The sequence below is a fragment of the Macrobrachium rosenbergii genome, chromosome 11, assembly GCF_040412425.1.
Source record: "Macrobrachium rosenbergii isolate ZJJX-2024 chromosome 11, ASM4041242v1, whole genome shotgun sequence".
Classification (NCBI taxonomy): Eukaryota; Metazoa; Arthropoda; class Malacostraca; order Decapoda; family Palaemonidae; genus Macrobrachium; species Macrobrachium rosenbergii.
Window position 1 is genome coordinate 46,865,617 of NC_089751.1, and position 24,530 is coordinate 46,890,146.

Sequence of the window (24,530 nt, forward strand, 5' to 3'; positions counted from 1 at the left end):
AGAGAGAAAGGTGTTCATAACCTATTCAAATAATGTTTACACTTCACAAACACATCTCGTAGGAATGTCTGTTTATTGATGTGAATTTAACAGTGTTGATAATTTGTTATGAATATATATATATATATATATATATATATATATATATATATATATATATATATATATATATACTGTATATATATTGTACATATAAAAATATATATATCATATCATATTCATTTTAGCTAGAGAATCATGGATAAACTCACAGAAGGCTCATCATCAACGTTTCGAATTCCCTAAGCCCAGCTCACCATTCACGTCTCTGTAGCGAAAAGCTTCCTGGGTAATAAGTCCCTTCCTATCCAGTAGTTCTCTCACGCCATCTTTCTATATAGGCCTCCCTCTCCTCCTTCCTCCTGACAGTTCTGAATTACACTCTTTCACCAAACTATTTTCGCTCGTTTCACCCAATTATTGTAGGTCGTTTCACTCAATTATTTTCGCTCGTTTCACCCAGTTATTTTCGCTCGTTTCGCCCAATTATTTCCGCTCGTTTCACCAAACTATTTTCGCTCGTTTCACCCAATTATTTTCGGTCGTTTGACCAAAATGTTTTCGCTCGTTTCACCCAATTATCTTCGCTCGTTTCACCAACTTTTCTTGGCTCGTTTCATCAACTTTTCTTGGCTCGTTTCACCCAATTATTTTCGCTCGTTTCACCCAATTATTCTCGCCCGTTTCACCAAACTATTTTCGCTCGTTTCAACCCAGTTATTTTCGCTCGTTTCACCCAGTTATTTTCGCTCGTTTCAACCCAATTATTTTCCCTCGTTTCACCCAGTTATTTTTGCTCGTTTCACCAAACTGTTTTCGCTCGTTTAACCCAGTTATTTTCGCTCGTTTCACCAAACTATCTTCGCTCGTTTCGCTCGTTTCACCCAATTATTTTCGCTCGTTTGACTGAAATGTTTTCGCTCGTTTCACCCAGTTATTTCCGCTCGTTTCACCAAGCTATCTTAGCTCGTTTCACCCAATTATTTTCGCTCGTTTCACCCAATTATTTTCGCTCGTTTCATCAAACTATTTTCGCTCGTTTCAACCCGGTTATTTTCGCTCGTTTCACCCAGTTATTTTCGCTCGTTTTACCCAGTTATTTTCGGTCGTTTCAACCCAATTATTTTCTCTCGTTTCACCCAATTATTTTCGCTCGTTTCACCCAATTGTTTTCGCTTGTTTCACCAAACTTTTGTCTTCCATAGTTTCCGCATGACCAAACTATGTTGAAATACTAGATAGTTGATATGTGTCTATTATTTTGAGGGCATTCCTTCCACTAATCGGTGTGTGTATGTGTAATAAAGGAAAAGTAATTAATCTTTAACACGAACTTACATTTTCGTTGACCTAAAAATAACAACTCGTCAGAATCTTTTTCATGGAACGACTTGATAAAGACATTTTTTTTCCAGAAATCTGGAGTTTCGTATTTAGCCCAACTCTATTTCCAGATCTTGCAGTGTCTTATTTTTGAGAATAGTAGCACAGTTTGCAAGGAATAATATTGTAAGTCAGCAGTGTTGCATAAACTACTTAAATCCGATAACCTTTGATAGGAGGGGCTCAATGCTTCGGCAGAGAACCCTCTTTGTTATGATAATCAATCAGGTTACCTGCACCTGAATTAATTTCCAGGAAGAAGAAGAAGAGTTAAAATATGCGGGGATATTGGTTACTGGGCTGCATTTGCATTCTGAGTCTCGATCCAGTCCTCTTTTTTTATATATATATTTTTTCACAAGTATAAGGTTTATGAGTATTTATTGGTTCAGGCGATTCTCTATCACACAATTTAAATGAAGTCATGCTCAAGTCTGTTAATTCAAGCAGATAGGACCCCGTCCAAGCTGGTGACTTTGAAACACCCTCAGCAGGTTAGTGTATTCTTTAACTACTTCGGTTCTGGGCTTCATGAAGACTTAGTGCCGTCAGGGCACCTCATGCGGTGCACTGTAGGTGTTACTTAAGGTTCTTTGCAGTGTGCCTTCGACAACTAGCTGCAACCCCTTTCGTTCCTTTTATTGTACCTTATTTCATATTCTCTTTCTTCATCTTACTTTCCACCCTCTCCTAACAATGATTCATAGTGCAACTGCGAGGTTTTCCTCCTGTCACACCTTTCAAACCTTTTACTGTCAGTTTCCGTTTCAGCGCAGAATGACCTCATAGGTTCCAGTGCGTGGCCTTTGGCCTAAATTCTATGTTCATTCAATTCAGTTCATGAAGACTTAAGGTTGTTACATTGGCCTTTGTATTAGAAAAAGTCTGTTAAAATGATTTCCTTTATTACCAGGTCTAGGAAACGTCGAACACAGTTTACTAAGCTTTGTTAAAAATATTTTTTTAACTGTTGAAGACATTAATTTGTTGTTGTGATGAAATACATGTATGATTGGCTTGAAAGTCTGTTTTGAGTATGATCACCGTGAATTCCTTGTATATTTGCAATATCCAAGGATCCAAGAAGCCATTACAGAGGAGTAGCAAAAGGTAATTAGTGTAATCTAGTGACTTGCTGCTAGTATTTGTACAGCAATATATATATATATATATATATATATATATATATATATATATATATATATATATATATATATATAAGGTTTTATGGACCTTTTATCTTCATGTTATACTGTTGTATTATAGAAAAACATTCATGACATTCATGATTATATATATATATATATATATATATATATATATATATATATATATATATATATATATATATATATATATATGTATGTATGTATGTATGTATATATAACTGAATCACGAAAATATGGAACGTGATGAATATATAAATAAAGACAAAATCCACGAAGGAAACAGAAACTATGGAGTGCTGCAAGGCCTGTACTTAGCAGACTATAAGTAAAGGACTATAAGTCGAAAGGCCTTGCAGCACTCCATTGTTTCTCTTTCCTTCGTGGATTTTGTCGTTGTTTATACACACACACACACACACACACACAGTCGACCCTTCTGTGAATGGGCTACAGGTACTAGTTAAGAAAAGGCTACGGGCATAGAAACCTTGTCTCTAGAATGATTTTATCAATTCAGGTCATAAACCACAGATTATTACAAGTTCATCCTGCAGTAGAGGGTTATGGGGATTCGTCATAATAATCATCAAACCATCACGCAACGATAGTATGCTGGGATATTTACGCTATATACACATATATATGTGTGTATATATAGTATATATATAAATATAACATTAAACTACAAAATCTCGTTTAATATACAATATATATACGTATATATATAATGCACACAACACACACACACACACACACATATACATATATATATATATATATATATATATATATATATATATATATATATATATATATATATATATATATATATATATATTTATTTATAATTCTATGTTCCAGTTACTTATTTTATATGTTTCTTTTGAGTTAAAAACAGGAAAAAATCCATTTTTGACTCTAGACATCTTTTTCAGATGTATATATATATATATATATATATATATATATATATATATATATATATATATATATATATATATATATATATATATATATATATATATTACAGAGGCACAAAAATAAAGACTCCTTTAGAAAATAATTTCTAAACTTCTTCCTGCAACTTTCAGTCTGTTTTTCCTCTCTCCGCCCCGAAGAGAGAAATCCGAGAGTCAAAAGTTAATGCTAAAATGTTACAAAAAATGTGTCATGTTTAATACGTGGATATATTTCATCACCAGGAGTACTCAAACTTTTATAATCACTGGCGTTACACAATGAGTTGTTTTCTCTCTCTCTCTCTCTCTCTCTCTCTCTCTCTCTCTCTCTCTCTCTCTCTCTCTCTCTACGCGTCCATCCTTTTGCCTCAGGCACAAAATTGTTTGATGAAATATATGAAATATTTTTTGGTCTACGACTGCACACCACACTTGTGATTATATATATATATATATATATATATATATATATATATATATATATATATATATATATATATATGCATATGCATATATATATATATAAAATATATGCATATGTATGTATTTATATAAAATGATATATGATATTTATAGATACATGATACATACATATATATATATATAGGTATGTATATATATATACATACATACATACATACATACATACATACATACATACATACATACATATATATATATGTATATCTGTATGTGTGTGTGCAAGATTACGAATGTCAGAAGGAATGTGAAGATGCATGAAATGGCACAAATATAGTAGATGCAGGAATGATTTTGTGAAATTTAATGTAGCAAGAGGAAAAAAATAAGTAGTGAAAGTGAACGTGTGTAGTTCAAGGATGTAAAAGAAAAAGAGTAAAAGAGAACGTTTATAGGAAGAGGGCCATAATTCTGTTCCTGGGTGGGTTCGGAGGAGGAAGGAAGGTTGGTCGTGCGTGGTAATCTGAATGTGAGAGTAGGTGATACACGTAAAGTCATTAGTGGTAGGTTTGAAGTTCTATGGACATATTTCAGGAAATTGGCTTGAATTTTCGATTATACAGTTTCAAAATGAACATTTTTCTTCGTATATTGGGAAAGAAAGAAAGGCAGTGAAATAGGTACGTTAGATCATGCATCTGTACATAACAGACTGAAGAGTAGGCCGTGGATGATATATACGACATAGGATTTGACTTGGAAAAATTAAGGGTATGGGAAAACAAGTCTGATACTAATTTGTGAGAAGTTTGAAAGAAAAAGGGAAAACAATATGCTCTGTACATGGGGTTAAAATAAACGTACTGTGGAAATAATAGTGATGTACTGTGAAAGATGAGGATGTATAGCGTAGAGGTGGTATGTTTATTGCTTTTCGAACGTCTGTGATGAAAGCAATGCTTTTGTTGGAACGTGTATACTTGACTGAGACTGATTTGGTTTGTGACAAAGGTGTGTTTTTTGTCACGAATAGAATGATGTTAACAGTTGTGAAAAGCTTGGATGGACTATTGATCCCATTCTACTTTATGAGTGAAAGATGTTTTTGTGCATTTCCAACATCAACATCAGTGGCAGTGCCTCTGTCATCAGTACATGCAGAGTCCTTATTTCTCACTCTTCAATACTTTATCCGACTTTTAACTTTATTGGTTTTCTTCTCATTGGTATGTAGACTTTCTTGTATGCAGAAGATTGCTTAGTAAATTGAAAGATCTTTTGGCTTCTTTTATTATAATATTTGTTTATGCTGAGTAGTAAAAATAACTAAATATTACTGTTGTTATTATATGATTTAGGTTTTCGAATAGTTTTCCGGTAAGGGTATTTATGCAAATGCAGACAAGTAACATTTACTAACGTCAGACGTTCCATTCACGACCCATTTTCTTATCCCACAACTTTGCACTTTCATCTGATGTCCTTTCTGTGACTTCTTGTGTCACCCAATCCGTATGGATATTTAACATCCATGGAACCATAACACATTTTCCTAGGCCAACTTTTACATCAAACCAGTCACTCTCCCACCTACTTATGCTAAGACGCTTTAGTATTTTATCCTCTATATCACAAACTCACAGTATCCTCCACATAGCCTCTCTACTAACTCTGTCATAAGCTACTTCTAGGTCAGTATATGCCCTTTGCTTTCGAACTTCTTAGATAACTAACAACAGACTTTATCCACTCACCCTCTTCCTTATCTAAACAAACACTTCTTCCCCTATCAGTTCTTCTGGGATCTGTTTTACTTTCTCAATCAAAATCTTACCATATACTTCCCCTGGTATACTTAGTAACGCTATGCACCTATAATTCTTCGAGCTGTCTCTGTGGCCTTTACATGATTACTTATTTCGACCATTCCTTGAGACCCTTTCTTTCATTCAGGTATACCTTCAAACCCTGATCAGCCACTCTGTCACACTGTAACCCCTGTACCACAGCAACTCGCTTGTAATCCCTGCAAGTACACATGCTCTTCCTTTATTCAAACTCTTGTATTATAATGCTGTACCACTTTTCTATCCACATTCAATATATCTCAAATTGCTCACTCCACCGACCCAAGACCACATTCACTGTAGACTCCATGTTTCCATTTGCATCTTTTGTGCTCATTAACCCTCTTGTCTGCGTTTATTTACTTCCAGTGAACGTTTTCATTCTCCTTAAAGTTTCTGGTCATTTTCTCGCTTCTGGTTATATTACTTGCACATTATTTTCCTTCGTTCACTTTCTTATTGCTTACCTAATCCTTCCTCCTGTATGCCTACACAAGATGTTCTCTTACGCCATTGAACAGCACCTCAGATAACTTCAAATAAATTCCTTTTATCGTTTACTAAATCCCCCCCCCTTTTTTTTTTAGTCATCCTTCCACTTTGTTTTATTCCCCTTTCTTATCCTCCTGTACATGTAAACATTCCATGCCATCTCTATAACCCTAGTTTAAAGTACATAAATTTTGTTTTCTTAGTTTCTTTCTATTTCCGTCTTATAGTTCATGCACATTATCTATCTATCTATATACATATATAATCTATATGTAATATATATATATATATATATATATATATATATATATATATATATATATATATATATATATATATATATGTATATATATATATATGTATGTAGTATGTATATATGTAGTATTTGTATATATGCAGTATATGTAGTATATGTATGTATGTAATATATATGTATATGTTTATTTTAATATTTACATATATAATAATACTACTTGAAACAGTTTGTTTTGTACCGATATATTTCTCTTCTTCCTTTATTTCCCACTGTTACATGTAATTTTTTTTTTCAAAGGAACACATTCTCCTAGGAAGCTTTAATTTCAGGTCAATGGCTTCTTTGGGTTTGTTCCATATGAATAGGGTTTTTCCTTCGAATCATTATATATATATATATATATATATATATATATATATATATATATATATATATATATATATATATATATATATGCATTGACTTATACCTCTCTTGATAGCTCAGTGGTAACATCGACTGGAGTTGCTGGATAAGTTCTGTGTCGAGGGTTCGTGACCCGGCAGTACCAATCCATTTATCACTTATAAATTCCCCTTCGGTGATAATTCTCCATCGGAGAGATTCCCGAGGTAGCGTGAATTTGATATTAAGCGACATTTGTAGCTTCATGGTTGTTTTAACTTGTTCTTCATACCTCTAAAACAATAAACTAACTTCATTCCTCAACCTACACGCGCAAGTTTTTGACAAATCAGATGAAACAGGTTTAGGGATAATGAAAGAACATTACGAAAACCTTATTATTTTTATTATTATTAGTGTTATTATTTCTTCTAGATGTCACGAAAGTACATCGCATTCCTCCCTAGAGAAGTAGGATAAGCTACACAGGTGTTTGTTTTATATTTCCCCTTCCACTAAAGGTGTTCAGTAATGATAATCTACTATCTAAAATATAACTCCTTAGCGAGACTATGTTATGTATATAGAATTACAAAGAGTTTTTGGGCCTCTAATCTGGACGTTATAACGTGGCAGTTCGTACACCGAACAATGCATATGCAACAGAAATATACCCAGGAGGTGTCAGGGCACGGGGTATGGAGGACAACGCAACTCTGTGCCAGACACGCTTTCAAAACACTGCTTGTCCAGATGTTGCCCGTTTCAAGGACGTGACTCGTTTCCTCTGGATTGCACACTAAAGACTATTGTTGTTATTTCTTGCGTTTGTTATTCAGAAAACAAACACACACACACACACAAAAATCGTGAGTTGTAACGGTGAGATTTAATAGGAAAAGGAGTAAGGTGTTACAACGAAGGCTAGCAACGGTAAACATAAATAGGCAAAGAATAACGTGTTAAAACGAAGAGGCAAAGAATAACGTGTTAAAACGAGGAGGCAAAGAATAACGTGTTAAAACGAAGAGGCAAAGAATAATGTGTTAAAACGAAGGATTATAAAAACGGAGAGTTGAAGTACTGAGAGTAATCTGAATTTGGAAGACGTTGCTAAGAGTGGAGAAGCTTAAAAAAAAAAATCATACTGTTGAGTGAAGACTTTCTAAGACTAAATTTAAGACTAAAATGAGGGATCACCAAAAAGAAGATACGATTATGAATATTAAACGGAGGACCTTCCTGAAAAAAGTCAGGTTGTTTCCAAGGGGAAGTTTTTGTTCCATTTTATGATTTAAGCTGTGAATGAAAGTAATATACGCGAAGGCATTTTTTTGATTCAAGTTTTCAGTCTGAGGTTCATAGACTTACTTTGTACAGTAGTTTTGATCACTGACGTTTTGAAGTTTATTGAAACAAGAATAATGATTAGATCCGCAGAGTTTTTTTTTACTTAGTTTGATTAACTGCACTTTTTCTTGATCAGTTAGTAATTTGCTGTATTCTAATTCACAAAAACCTGTCCGAATCAAAAGGGAATTCTGCTAAAGACAGATTGTCTCTTCATTCCTTTTCTGCTCACCTTTTTGTTTTTTCCGTTTCTCTTTCTTTTCTATCGTCGTCGTTCTGTGTCTTATCCTTCCTTCGAAGGTACCATTTTGACCCGATAATGCTGTCAGACGGTCTCGCAATACCCACCAGGAATCAAAGCCCTACGTTTACTGTGTAGCCATCAATATTAATTCTGGGACTTTGCCAAGTTTCGGAATTCTCTCTTGGCTTTGGTTTTCCCTTCATTTCTGTAATTTTCTCTAGTGATTGATGGTATATGCGTGCGTGCTTGTGTTTTTGCCGGCGCGTAAGTGTATCAACCATAATCAGAATAGCAGAAATATACTTTATATGTCATTTCACCTGATGATAACTCCTGCTCCCATTTGTTGTTCATTAAATCTGCATATCGAATGTAAAGTGGCAACTCCTCTTTCTTTGAGAAAGCAACCCTGGAAGATTTTAAATTTTCCTCGGAAAAATTAGAGAACATAGCAACAGAAGTCGTGTACTCAGTGAAGTGCTGTCTGATAAAATTGCATCTGTAAGACTTCGGAACTACAAAGAAAAGATTCTTTTAATTTTGAACACAAAAAGCAACGAAGTTCATTGCACTTTTTAGGATTATGGTGTACAGGAAGAAGCACTATTTCAACTCCATCTACCTTTTTTTTTTTTTTTATACGCTCGCTTTCTGCGGTACAGGGAAATCTCTAGGCATAACGGTAGTGCCGTCAATGCACCTCATGCGGTGCACTGTAGGCATTACTTAAGGTTCTGTGCAGCGTGGCTTCGACTGCTAGCTGCAACCCCTCTCGTTCCTTTTACTGTACATCCTTTCTTATTCTCTTTCTTCCAACTTACTTTTCATCCTCTCCTAACAACCGATTCATAGTGCAACCGCAAGGTTTTCTTCGTGTTACACTCTTCAAACTTTTACTGTCAATTTCCGTTTTAGTGCATAATGACCTCATTGGTCCCAGTGCTTGGCCTTTGGCCTATATTCTATATTCAATTCTAGGCATAACCTTTGATGCTAAGTAACAATAAATCAGACGAAACAGCACAACGCGTTTACCGCAGCGGAGGCCAAAACAATAAATCTCCCTTTATAAGAAACGCCGCCTTTGAGTTGGAAAATTATGAGTTAATCTCTCCGAACATTTACGAGCAATCTTTTCTGTCGTGGAAACCGTAGTTGAGTACCAGATGATACCCTTTGGGGATGAATTATTATTGTTTTTCCCCCTTCGGCCGAGACGTTTTTTTCTTTAAAGAAAAACTGAATTAGATTGTAATTTGAAATATGTAGCTTAGAACGACGAAGCTGATATCTTGCAGTCGGGTGTGAAACGTGTTGGAGCGAGACCAGAGAATGCTCTCTCTCTCTCTCTCTCTCTCTCTCTCTCTCTCTCTCTCTCTCTCTCTGTATTATCTATCTATCTGTGTGTGTGTATATATATATATATATATATATATATATATATATATATATATATATATATATATATATAAATATATAAACACATATATATGAAATACATGCACACACACACACACACATGCACACACACACACACACTTACTCGTATATCAATTAGTGACATCCTGACATACAGTTAACAGGGGTTTTAAAAAAATGGTTACCATCCTCAAGAAATGGTATTTCACTCCTTTCAACTGCCTCTCTCTTCCTTCATCTTCTCTTTATCGTACCGTACCATCCAACCTTTCTCTCCTCTACACCCATTCTTCGCCCTACATTAATTTCTACTTCCAAGTGATTCTCATTTCATGATAATTCTCACTCATAATATTTCTCCCTTTTGTTGCGCGTTTCTCTCTTGAGCTCTTCCCCCGCCCCCAATTCTCATCCACTATCGGCATCTTTCTATCCATCCATCACCATCCGTCGCTCACATGACTTCTCTTTCATCTCCTCCTCCTCCTCCTCCTCCTCCTCCTCCTCCTTCCCCCCGCCCTTTTTCCACTCCCTCCACCTTTCCATCTAATTGCTTTTTCCCAGCTGTAAGTGAAGGTGATCGGGGTTGTGTCATTCTCATGGAGGTCCAATTTGTGGCCTGGCAAAAGTTCAAAAGTCAGGGCAAACTAAAACTCAATCAAAGTGGGGGAAGAGAGAGAGAGAGAGAGAGAGAGAGAGAGAGAGAGAGAGAGAGAGAGAGAGAGAGGTTAAAAGCGAATTCAAACATCTTGCTGAGATATAAACGATGGGACTTTTGTTTATTTTATGACAAACTACGTTCGTATTTCGCTTTGTTCAAACATTTCACGGTCCCAAATCAGTGAACTTTTTTTTTTCTTTTATTTTGACGCTTGAATTTTTCTTCGCTTATCGAGGTAGATATACTCAACTTGTGTCCTCTCTTTGTGTTGTTAAGATTAACGACTGTGTTATGATAAAATGTGTTAAATTTATTCAAAAGTTGTACCTTTTTTTTTTTTATGGTGCATCAGTCACACTTGTTAGTTGCTTGGTAAGTCTCTCTCTCTCTCTCTCTCTCTCTCTCTCTCTCTCTCTCTCTCTCTCTCTCTCTCTCTCTCATTCTTGGTAGGTTTTCCATTCTCTCTCTCTCTCTCTCTCTCTCTCTCTCTCTCTCTCTCTCTCTCTCTCTCTCTCTCTCTATATATATATATATATATATATATATATATATATATATATATATATATACATATATATATATATGTATGTGCGCGCGCATAATGAGTGCTTGTATGCATGAGTGAAGAAAGGGGAAATATTTATAGTAAAAATTTAGCTTTATTTCTGATTAAATTTATGCTTGTAAAATAGGATTTTGATGTTTGGCAATTATACTTGTAATGCCCTCACGCCTCCTTTCATATTATTATTATTATTATTATTATTATTATTATTATTATTATTATTATTATTAATGCTATATTTTTATTATCAGTAAACAAAAATTGTTTATTATTATTATTATTATTATTATTATTATTATTATTATTATTATTATTATTATTATTATTATTATTATGAATACAGCTCTGTTTATAATAATGTACTACGTGAAATTTAGAATAATCAAGTTCTGAAGTTTCAAATACCATTTAAATTTACCCATATACGTTCAAAGCAAAACATCTTCGCACAGAATGGGAAGCATAACTTGATGAATAATCCCTGTAATGAGTTCTTACTAGTGTGTGTGTGTGCATGTTTTTTTTGTTGTTAATATTTTTACTGTTACATTCGGACATCTTCCGTCATTCATTCATAAACAGCCATTCATTCATAAATTTTTACACTTAAAGTTTCTCTCCTTCACATTTTTTTTTCAAGCAGCATCATTCTTCTCATACTTCGCCGAGGAAACTATCTAGGTCACAAACAGCAGAAAAAAATAGTCTTTGTGTTTGTAATCAGTATAAGCCTCTTTCTAATTCTCTCTTGAGAAAGAAACATTTGATGAGCGTGAAATTCACTTCGGGAAATTTTGAGAAAAGAAATCCCGCGAATAAAGGTCGACTTAAGGCTGATTCACATTATACCATCACGTCACCGCCCCATCAGCCGTGCCTTGTATTCACACTATCTATCACAATCCCGTTCAGTCACGTCACGTCACGTCAAAATATTCTCTCTTAAGAAAACGTGTCGATGCGACGGCGGATGCCGTGGGCTTGATGGTGACGTGACGTGATGGTGTGAACAAGCCCCATTTGATTACATGTAAGAAATTCTCACGTACTTTGGCGTTACCTGATGTGTCGTTGACTTGATGTTATAATGTGAACCACATTATAACGTGTGTAAAGCGAGATCTTCCGTTTCACCTTTGTTAAAATAATACCCTCGGTCTCATTGTATTGTTTACGGCTTAAACAACACAATGACGTTTCTCTTGTGACGTTAATGTTGTAAACACACGTCGGCAGCTTTTCACACACACACACACACACACACACACACACACACACACACACACACACACACTTCACAGAGAGGTTAAATACAAGTCATCAACTTACTGGCAGTTCTGACTAGTGCTTCACACGTCCATCCAACTTTTGCCACAGGTTCGTTCTCCACTCAATGTCAGCGAACTTGTTTTCAACCTGTTTGTAATATACACATGCGATAAGTTGCCGACGTGTTTTTGCGACATGTTTCATTGTAGCGAGGGTGTGCCCTTACTGTCATCACCGAATGAAACACAGCCTTGAAGCCCTGTTATACCTGCGCAGTTATGCCTGTACAGTCGGCCTGTGCAGGCAAAACTGAACCCACCAACGTCCAGTTATACCTGTGCAGTTATGCCTATGCAGGCAAAACTGAACGTTAGTGGGTTCAGTTTTGCCCGCACAGGCCGACTGTGCAGGTATAACTGAACGTTAGTGGGTTCAGTTTTGCCTGCACAGGCTAACTGTGCAGGTATAACTGAACGTTAGTGGCGGCCTTGACTGATATTTCTGGTCTACTTCCGCCCTTACAGAGTGCTCGACCTTATTACCCCCCATTGCCCCGCGATTCTTGAAAGTGATGAGGTTTTATAAAATCACACACAGTTATACTTTGATCCACCTTAGTAAATAGCGTAATAGCTTCTGAAGGGATCGTCATCAGTGTCCAGAATTTATAGCAATAAGAGAAAACTTTCCTCAGTTCCTAAGAATAAACTGCGGGAATCTTCATTTTATGTACAGGACAGCAAGGCACTCAAAATATCTGTTCAAGCATCGTGCCAGATATTACAATGACTAGTGATACGTACATACATGTATGCATGTATATATGCAGTATATATATTATGTATATGGTCTCTATGTTATGGGCATACAGGTGTGTATAATATATATATACAGTATATGTGTGTATGGTGTATTCATATACTTAGGCGTGTGCATGTTTGTATGTATATACGCATATAGACACGTATACATATGATAAATAAACCTATGTATGTATCTGTATGTGAGTACTTGAATATATATACATACCTACGTACATGATTATATATATATATATATATATATATATATATATATATATATACATACATACATACATACATATATACATATACACACATATATATATATATATATATATATATATATATATATATATATATATATATATATATATATATATATATATATATATATATATATTACATAATTCATGTACGCTCGGATATAACACAGAAGAGGTCATCTATTTTCAAGGCTTTGCTGGAATTTGAGTGTTTCGTTACATTTCCTACAGGTACATTACATAAGGTTACGTATAGAAATCTACAGTGATTTACGGTTGCAGTGACAAAACTTCAGAGAAATGCCCGTATCTGTGGCATTATATCCTGCCCAGACTACAGTGATTCGGACACCTGTTCCTTCTGCGAAAATTAAATAAACCCGCCACCGTTTAGTGTCCACGAGGGTGGCCATAGGGTCTCGTTAGGACACTGCAGTTCTACGGTGATGTCCAAGAGGTAAACCTTTTAGGGTTGTGTTGCTTTACGGATATTTTCTAGTGCGTGCTACACCGAAGTCTCCCTGCACTTGCCCCTTTTTCCCTGTTTCTTCCAGGTGTATCACTTACACTTTCTATTTTACCACAGGACCAACGGAAGGATCTCCCAGTCACTGCTGTACGCCGGTCACATCCACTATATGTGATACAACACTGTCCAAGAAAGAAAAATAGAAATGTCAGAGATAAATGTACGCATTCATCTATTTATGTCCTACGTAGATTCATCAACCGAAAACGTTGCCAGACATTCTGGTGATCATCATTCAGTTTCTCCGGGACCAAGGCATCAGTAGGTTTCCTTTCCTCTTGGCGAATGGCTGCGAGTCCGTCTTTTTGGGGGGAGGGGGAAAGTTTGTGTTCCTTTGGACTCCAAAGACGAGGTATGATCCTTTATCCCACAGTAAAGCAAAATACAAATTTTCTTTACTTCCCTTAAAAACGATAAAAAAGTTTCAGTATTTCACAAAAAAAAAAAGCTTTTATTTTCAAACGATGTTTTGTTTATTTTTGTGCGAGCGTCATTTAGCCCCCAAAAACTGTTCAGATCAAACCTGTTTCTTTCATCCTTTTAACTTTATTGTTCCTTTGCAAGACAGTCTCGCGTTCTTTGTTAGGACACCATTCAAGAAAACAGTACACGTCTCGTCCATTGTTGTCCCTCCCCCCCCTCCCCTCTCTCTCCTCTCTCTCTCTCTCTCTCTCTCTTGTAGGAGACCATCATCATCTTTGTCTTCATTATTTCGTTTATAAAAAAAATTGCATCTCACGAGAACACCATACAACAAAACTGTCCGACTCAGGTCCTTTGTGAGTACAAAACTTTCCTTTCTTTTGTGCGTTCCGTTTCACGAGCGCCTAAGAATTCCCAGCGTGAATCTGTTGGTTGTAGTCTGCCATCAGCTCCTCAAAGTTGTACAAATATCCTCCGTGTTGCTCCAGCCTGTTGGGAAGGAAACAAGAGACGGGCGTTAGCGATGAAGAAGAAATCATTTTTGTTTAAAACGAGGGGAATTTTTTTTTTTTGACGGAAATAAAGAATACTTGGTTGGATGGACAGTCGCTTCATCTCATTTCTGAAATTCGGTTTGAAAGGCTTTGATTAGAAAACTGTATGTATTAAAGACGAAAAATGTGAAATCTAAGAGTTATAGAGTTCATTTACATGCGTTCTATATAATCTCAGAGGACTGGTGAATGTGACTACTAAAATCCGTTTATATTATATCTCTCTCTCTCTCTCTCTCTCTCTCTCTCTCTCTCTCTCTCTCTCTCTCTCTCTCTCTCTCTCTCTATATATATATATATATATATATATATATTATATATGTATATATATATATATTATATATATATATATATATATATATATATATATATATATATATATATATATATATATATATATATATATATATATATATATATATATAAACATCGTGTGTTCGTGCGCATGTGGCACCCATATTGACATCTTTAAAAAGTCAAAATTAAAGAGATGAGAGAGAGAGAGAGAGAGAGAGAGAGAGAGAGAGAGAGAGGGAGAGGGAGAGGGAGAGCCGTCCCTTGAAGAGCAGTTTTCACGCATATAACCCCGTGCCTGTGACGCCTATTGCAGCGAGAGCGAGAACAGCGGTGCCTGGACGCTGCCAGAGAGCATTGCGGAATCCGGATTGGGGACTAAAATAGATTGATATCAATCCGAGCCTCGGTAACATACAGCACTAACCTCCTCCTCCACCCCTCCCCCTCCCCCTTAGAGACACCTCCTTCCCCTCCCCTCACATACGTACCCGCCCCCTCCCTCCAAGTTCCCACGAACTTTCAAAATCACATCTACAATGGATTAAGGATTGCGAGGCCCCGTGATTTTAGCTCTGCTCTGCCGTTGGCTGGTCGGTAAATAAACGCCTGGATACGTACACTCGTACACACACACACACATACGAACACGCCCACACACAAACAAGCAAGCAAACAAACAAACAAACAGAACGGTTCGGTCTAAACGCATTCAGTTTATACGAAGGTGGTTGTGTGTTTATAGACATCGTAAGCGCGCGTGTGTTTTGCAATTTGTTTTCTCGTGGTTTTTTTTTTCATATTCGGTCGAATGTTTGTTTTTGACGTGCACGGGCATGAAAAAAAAAGAAAGTTTCCAAGAAGAAAGTAAGGAAAAGGCATGGGTTTATTTTCCTTTTTTTCATCTTTTCATATTTTTCCTTCTTTTACTTTTTTTTTTTTTTGAGGAAGGCTAGTGTTATTTGAAGCACATCCTCAAGGGAGCCCCCGCCTGGAGGAGGGATTTCAAATAACAGCGATGAGGCTTTCTGGGCTTCCTTTGTATTTTGCTCCTTTTGTTCACTTTTATTTCCCCTTTGTACACAGAGGAGCTGATTAAATCTGTCTGTGTATCTTTTGGTTAGGCTGTTTGCCTCCTGCCTGTTTATTCACCTGTGCGGCTAGATAACGCGCGTTTTGTCAGTCTCTTGCCTCGCCTCATACATATATGAGTATATATGTATATATATACATATAGTATATAAATGTAAAAAATATTTTAACGCATGGTTTTAATCTTCAACTTATTCATATGCTGACGTAAAAAAATGTAAACAAATTGTTATGTTCTCTGTTGTAACATTTTCCTCGTATTATTTTCGTTTTCCTTTTGGCTTCAGTCTGTAATGCTACTTGACAATACATTTCAATAACTGTACGTCAGTTTACGCGTCTTTACTCGTGTTACTTTATAAGACATGTAAATTTGATGTCCTGCTGGTTAAATTGAGTAAAAGACAAGACGCCTTTGAACTGTTTTCCTATAAATGAGTATGAAAACCAACAGATCGTCACGGTTGCAGGACTTAAATTTGTGTGTCTGAAAACATAACGCGCTGGAAATAGTCAGATGCAAATCGCAAAATCTCAGATTCATTCCCCATCGAGGGACTAACGAACAAACACACACACACACAAACAAACAAACAAACAAACAAATCTTTTGTGTCGCCTGCATACATTAAGAGTGGGATTATAGACAGAGCCAGGCTCAGGCAGTCGACAGAACAGTGGAGGTGGGGGGTGGTGGGGGAGGGGGAAGGGCGTCACCGCTAATCGGGACCAATCCCGTAGCCTTTAAATCTTTCATTTATACTCATTGAGTATTTAAATTCCATCTTCATTAGGCATTCAAACGTCAGGGTCCCCTTTCCTGACCCTAGACATAAACTCGGTCTAAATTAAAGATGCTAACGGCAACCGGTCTTTCTACTCGCTGCTGGGGAGACACGGAGTCTCAGATTCACATTTTCGACCAGCGTCATTATGGATGGGAAGTCAGGAGTTCTTTCTTTCCGTTTTTTTTTTCTTTGTCATTATGGATGGGAAGTCAGAAGTTATTTCCTTCCGTTTTTTTTCTTTTTTTGTCATTATGGATGGGAAGTCAGGAGTTCTTTCTTTCCGTTTTTTTTTTTTTTGTCATTATGGATGGGAAGTCAGGAGTTCTTTCTTTCCGTTTTTTTTTCTTTGTCATTATGGATGAGAAGTCAGAAGTTATTTCCTTCCGTTTTTTTTCTTTTTTTGTCATTATGTATGGGAAGTCTGGAGTTCGTTCTTTTGTTTTTTTTTTGTCATTATGGATGGGAAGTCTGGAGTTCGTTCTTTTGTTTTTTTTTGTCATTATGGATGGGAAGTCTGGAGTTCGTTCTTTCGGTTTTTTTTTGTCATTATGGATGGGAAGTCTGGAGTTCTTTCTTTCCGTTTTTTTTTGTCATTATGGATGGGAAGTCTGGAGTTCTTTCTTTCGTTTTTTTTTTTGTCATTATGGATGGGAAGTCTGGAGTTCTTTCTTTCGGTTTTTTTTTGTCATTATGGATGGGAAGTCTGGAGTTCTTTCTTTCGGTTTTTTTTTTTTTTGTCATTATGGATGGGAAGTCTGGAGTTCTTTCTTTCGTTTTTTTTTTGTCATTATGGATGGGAAGTCAGGAGTTCTTTCTTTCCGTTTTTTTTGTCATTATGGATGGGAAGTCTGGAGTGCTTTCTTTCCGTTTTTTTTATCATTATGGATGGGCAAGTCTGGAGTTCTTTCTTTCGGTTTTTTTGTGTCATTATGGATGGGAAGTTAGGAGTTCTTTCTTTCCTTTTTTTTTCATTATTGATGGGAAGTTAGGAGTTCTTTCGTTCCTTTTTTTTGTCATTATGGATGGGAAGTCTGGAGTTCTTTCTTTCGGTTTTTTTGTCATTATGGATGGGAAGTCTGGAGTTCTTTCCGTTTGTTCTTTTTTGTCATTATGGATGGGAAGTCTGGAGTTCTTTCTTTCCATTTTTTTTGTCATTATGTATGGGAAGTTAGGAGTTCTTTCTTTCCGTTTTTTTATCATTATGGATGGATGGAAGTCTGGAGTTCTTTCTTTCGGTTTTTTTTTGTCATTATGGATGGGAAGTCTGGAGTTCTTTCTTTCGTTTTTTTTTTGTCATTATGGATGGGAAGTCTGGAGTTCTTTCTTTCGGTTTTTTTTTTCATTATGGATGGGAAGTCAGGATCCTGTTTTTTTGACATTATGGATGGGAAGTCAGGAGTTCTTTCTTTCCTGTTTTTTTGACATTATTGATGGGAAGTCAGGAGTTCTTTCTTTCCTGTTTTTTTGTCATTATGGATGGGAAGTCAGGAGTTCTTTCTTTCCTGTTTTTTTGTCATTATGGATGGGAAGTCAGGAGTTCTTTCTTTCCTGTTTTTTTGTCATTATTGATGGGAAGTCAGGAGTTCTTTCTTTCCTGTTTTTTTGTCATTATGGATGGGAAGTCAGGAGTTCGTTCTTTCGTTTTTTTGTCATTATGGATGGGAAGTCAGGAGCTCTTTCTTTCCTATTTTTTTTGACATTATGGATGAGAAGTCAGGAGTTCTTTCTTTCCAGTTTTTTTTGTCATTATGGATGGGAAGTCAGGAGTTCTTTCTTTCCTGTTTTTTTGTCATTATTGATGGGAAGTCAGGAGTTCTTTCTTTTTGTTTTTGTCATTATGGATGGGAAGTCAGGAGTTCTTTCTTTCCTGTTTTTTTGACATTATTGATGGGAAGTCAGGAGTTCTTTCTTTCCTGTTTTTTTGTCATTATGGATGGGAAGTCAGGAATTCTTTCTTTCCGTTTTATTTTGTCATTATGGATGGGAAGTCAGGAGTGCTTTCTTTCCGTTCCTTTTTATTGATGCTTTGCTCATTAAATTTTCATCCACGGTCTTCATGTATGCAGGTGTTGTGAAGGTCGGTTATAATGTTCAAGATTGTGCAGGAATATATAACACTTTTATTATTGGGGTCAGCAGGGCGAAGATAGTGCACGTTTTAATGATGCTTTATATATGTATACAAATATAATATATATAACATTTAGATATGTATGTGTGTGCGTGCATATATATACATATCTATATGCATACATACACAGTATATATATATATATATATATATATATATATATATATATATACACACATACATATACATACATACATACATACATACACGTACTTATATATATATATATATATATATATATATATATATATATATATATATATATATATATATATATATATATATATATATATATCCATAGATGCATTTTTACATTTACACATTTATGCATTAATCTATTCGTACATCATAATTTTAATAATATTTTAAAGATTTAGGATATCTACCTGTCATTCCGTTAATCCATCTGTCGATGTATCTGTCACGTGAATCTTCTCTCTGGCCTCTTTGCTTTTAATTTTTAGTTTTCTGTAAAGGAAAACTATTGTGTCGACTTTGTCTGTCCGTCCGCAATTTTTCTGTCCGCCCTCACATCTTAAAAACTACTGAGGCTAGAGGGCTGTAAATTGGTATGCTGATTATCCACCATGCAATCATCAAATATACTAAATTGCAGTCCTCTAGCATCAGTAGTTTTTATTTTATTTAAGTTTAAAGTTAGCCGAAATCATGCTTCTGGCAACAATACAGGCTAGGCCACCACCAGGCCGCGGTTAAAATTTTATGGGCTGCGGTTCATACAGCATTATGCCGAGACCACCGAAAGATAGATTTGTTTTCGGTGGCCTTGATTATGCGCTGTAGCGGATGTACAGAAAACTCGATTGCTCCGAAGAAACTTCGGCGCATTTTTTACTTGTTTATTTATGTTTTTCACGTACATGCCTAAAGTTCTTTGACCAAAAGTGAAATTAAAGACTGCGAGGAATATAGTCTCAGCTTTACATGGCAGAGTAATTTTCATGTGATGTTTTTCCGGTTTTTCCCGAAAGTTACAAGACACCGTGTGAGTTGAATCAAGATTAATCCGTTAAACTAAATTGATAGTATTGCCTCTCAGCCTGGCATCGGTGTACAGTCTGATTTTAGTTCAAAACGCAGTTGAGAGCTGAGCAAAGCATTTTGAACGAACTCGGAAGCTCGGTCTGTTCCAAATCATTTGAAAAGCATAGTCTAATTAAAATGATTTCTGGTTGACACAAGGTAATGCAAACACGGCACTTATTAGTGAAGGGAAGAAAGCTGTTATCTTTGTCTCTCTCTTTATGGAGTTCCAAGTTTTCAAATGCCTTTCCGCTTATTTCGTGTCCCATTTCACCACGAACAGTTTTCCACAACATCCCGCGTCGTATCAGCACGAAAACGAAACGGCCTATCGGGAAACAGATTTTGAACTGAGCAATGGCAAGTCAGAACTCATACGCGAGAAGCATTATTAAACCCCTTTTGACGTCTTGAATCCGAACCTAAATGAGAGAAGCAATACCGCGCGCCTTCCCTCGTTCCTCAGCCCCCGAGGGGCTTCAGATTCACGGGCGATGCCACTTCCAACTTTAATTATCATAACAATTGTGTTAGTTTTGGGGCCTGGAGAGTATTTGCCCAGTGACTAATAAACGGGTTTGTATATATGCCTTCGCCTCGATTCCGTTCCCTATTGTTGGAGTAGGCTGATGAGATTATTATTATTAAATTCTTTGGCCGCTTTGTGCAAATACACCGTGACTTTTTATGTATATATCTATATATACACAATATACATATATACACTATATATATAGTATATATAGTATATATAATATATATAGATATATATTATATATATATATATATATATATATATATATATATATATATATATATATATATATATATATATACACACACACACACACACATATATGCGTGTGTATGGAGGTGCTACGGAGTGTATGCCTGTATAACGTGATGTCACGAGTCAGATCAAACTAACAGGAAGTGAAATTTGCCAAATAGAATAAAAAGAGGAAAAACATCATCAGCTATTCTACCCTTTCAGAAGAAGCAGTAATTAAACTGAGCAACCCGCCATGTGAGAGTTGAAAAGGTATACAGTAGTCTTCCAGTTCTAAAGATTCTCGCCAGAACAGTATTTGAAGGTAACTGAAAGGTTACGTTCACGAGGGGGGGATGAGATGAATTTTTCATCATATATGTTATGGATTTTTTTATTGATTGACATAAGATGTTCCGTTACACGTCTTTGTGATGTAGAACCATCGATTTTTTAATTACAGACGTAAGATGTTCCCTTACACATCTTACTAATGAAGAGCCATCGAGTTTTTAATTATTGGCGTTAGATGTTCCCTTACACATCTTACCAATGCACAGTCATTCCTCATCATAACTGGTCTATGGTCTGATAATTTTTCCTTCATAGTTAAAACGTTCCCTCTTCCGTGTAGGTAAAACACACAGCTAACGTAAAAACTTGATAACAAAAAATGCTTTTGTTATTTGTTGCAATTTTTTTTTGTCTCCACTGAGATGTCACCTTAGCTTGGAGGAGAAACTATGCAAGTAAAATCGCTTTGGTTACAAGATGTCGTTTCTCCGCGCCATTGTTGGGTGTACCTTCTCGGGACAATTTTTTTCGTGGTGCAACTGCGAGGTCTTCCTCCTGTTGCATCTTGAAATCTACCATCCTTTCAATTTTCCTTTCAGCGCTGAATGACCTCGTAGGTCTCAGCGCTTGGCCTTTGGCCTAAATTTTATATTCCAGTTACAATTGCTGGCTGTGCATGTGCCGTATGATATGTCTTTATTCATACCGTTTTCAGAGCAAGGCAAAAGACAGGCATTCGTGTATTTTCCATGTACACGATTATATTTAATTTCGTTGATATTCGCTATTGCACACACACACACACACACACATTGAAATACTTAGATTCGCCCACAAATTTACATATCCACGCGCTACACAAGTACAACAAGCCACTAGAAGTTATAGCCTTTGATTCTGATGGCCAAACTCGAATCGTTTAGCAAAATCCACTAAAATGCTGTAGGACCATAATCGCCTATCGCTTTATACATAGAACTGTGCGTGTGTGAAACCATAGACAGCATAAAAAATTCGAATTTGCTCCAATCAAGAAACTCTTTAGGGATTTGAATTAGTATCTGAAGTACTACGCGTTTTTTCCTAAAGTGTAAGTGCTAGAGGTATACGTTTAACTAACGGAAGTAGAATATTTCGTATATTTTTTTGCAGCACTGCTAAATATAATAAGAATGAGATTTTTTAGATGAATAGGGGGGAAATATTTTGACAATAACTACAGGAACAAAAATAAGATAAATATAGAGTATTTACTGCATCAGAGAAGCAATGGTGCCAATGGTGAAGAAGAAATGAAAGGAATGAAGGTAATAATATACAAAAAGAAAACATTTAATAAGGAAAGAAGTTAAAAAACAACATTAAATGGTGAGAAAAAAATAGGATATGTGAAGTTTTAAATAAAGAGGCTAAAAGAAGAGTTAAGTAATCGAGTCTTTGAAATACGAACTAAAAAAAAAATAGAGTTGAACTCCTGAAGTTTTAAATAATGAGGCTAAAAAGAAGAGTTAAGTAATCGAGTCTCTGAAATACGAAAAATAGAGCTAAAAAAAAAGAGGCTAAAAATAAGAGAGCTGAACTTCTGAAGTTTTAAATAAAGAGGCTAAAAATATGAGTTAAGTAATCGAGTCTCTGAAATACGAACTAAAAAAAAATAGAGCTAAACTTCTGAAGTTTTAAATAAAGAGGCTAAAAAGAAGAGTTAAGTAATCGAGTCTCTGAAATACAAACTAAAAAAAAATAGAGCTGAACTTCTGAAGTTTTAAATAATGAGGCTAAAAGGAAGAGTTAAGTAATCGAGTCTCTGAAATACGAACTAAAAAAAAATAGAGCTGAACTTCTGAAGTTTTAAATAATGAGGCTAAAAAGAAGAGTTAACTAATCTCCAGTCTGAACTGAAAAAAAAAGAGGCGAAAAAAAAATCCCTGAAATACGAACTAAAAAAATAGAGCTGAACTTCTGAAGTTTTAAATAATGAGACTAAAAGGAAGAGTTAAGTAATCGAGTCTCTGAAATACGAACTAAAAAAAAATAGAGCTGAACTTCTGAAGTTTTAAATAATGAGGCTAAAAGGAAGAGTTAACTAATCGAGTCTCTGAAATACGGACTACAAAAAAAGGAAATATATAAATAGAGCTGAACTTACTGTAATTCGAGCAGACGCCGTCTGCGGGCCCTCCTGTGGGAGTACTGTCTGACGGCGATGACCACCGTCACGTTGATTATGATGAAGCCAACAACGCCACAAACAGCGCCTGTGGAGAAGATAATAACGCCGATAATGCACGTTGTTAATAATAAAAATAATAATAATAATAAAATAAATAAATAAATATAATTGGAATGGTGATGAAGGCACGTCACGTCTGTGGAGAGGATGATAACGTCGGTAATGCACGTTGTTAATAATAATAATAATAATAATAATAATAATAATAATAATATTAATATTAATAATAATAATAATGATAATGATAAATAAATTGGGATGGTGATGAAGGTATGTCACGTCTGTGAAGAGGGTAATAACGCAATAATGAACGTTGTTGATAATAATAATAATAATAATAATAATAATAATAATAATAATAATAATAACAACAATAATATTGGAATGGTGATGAAGGTGCGTCACGTCTGTGGAGAGGATAATATCGCCGATAATGCACGTTGTTAATATAATAATAACAACAATAATAATAATAATAATTGGAATGGTGATGAAGGTCGAGTCACGCTTGTGAAGAGGATAATAACGCAATAATAAGCGTTGTTGATAATAATAATAATAATAATAATAATAATAATAATAATAATAATAACTGGAAATGTGATGATGGTGGCGTCATCAGTGGTGATGAAGAGGTATGGTTTACGATAATGGATATCATCACGAAATGTTGATGATGATGATGATGATGTTCAGTATGTCAAGGAGACAAATAATGATGATAGTGATTGTGAAAATGGCTGAATTATCTTAATACTACCGCTACTGCTACTTCTGCTGCTACTATTAATAATAATAATAATAATAATAATAATAACGTTACAGAATGATGATGGTAACGAAGACGATCAATATCACA

General features: G+C 35.5%; 1 protein-coding gene and 1 long non-coding RNA gene across 2 annotated transcripts in view; one reads left to right on the forward strand and one right to left on the reverse strand.

The window, feature by feature from the left end:
- LOC136843415 (uncharacterized) overlaps positions 1–24,530 on the forward strand; it is a 192,244-nt gene that overhangs the window by 20,853 nt on the left and 146,861 nt on the right. The window lies entirely within an intron of this gene.
- LOC136843413 (uncharacterized) overlaps positions 14,850–24,530 on the reverse strand; it is a 112,673-nt gene continuing 102,992 nt past the window's right edge. The window contains exons 4-5 of the mRNA XM_067111844.1: positions 23,588–23,696; positions 14,850–14,964 (exon numbers count right to left, since the gene is read on the reverse strand). Of these exons, the coding sequence (XP_066967945.1) occupies positions 14,880–14,964; positions 23,588–23,696 (194 nt within the window). The 3' untranslated portion in view covers positions 14,850–14,879. The remainder of the gene's footprint in view (positions 14,965–23,587; positions 23,697–24,530) is intronic.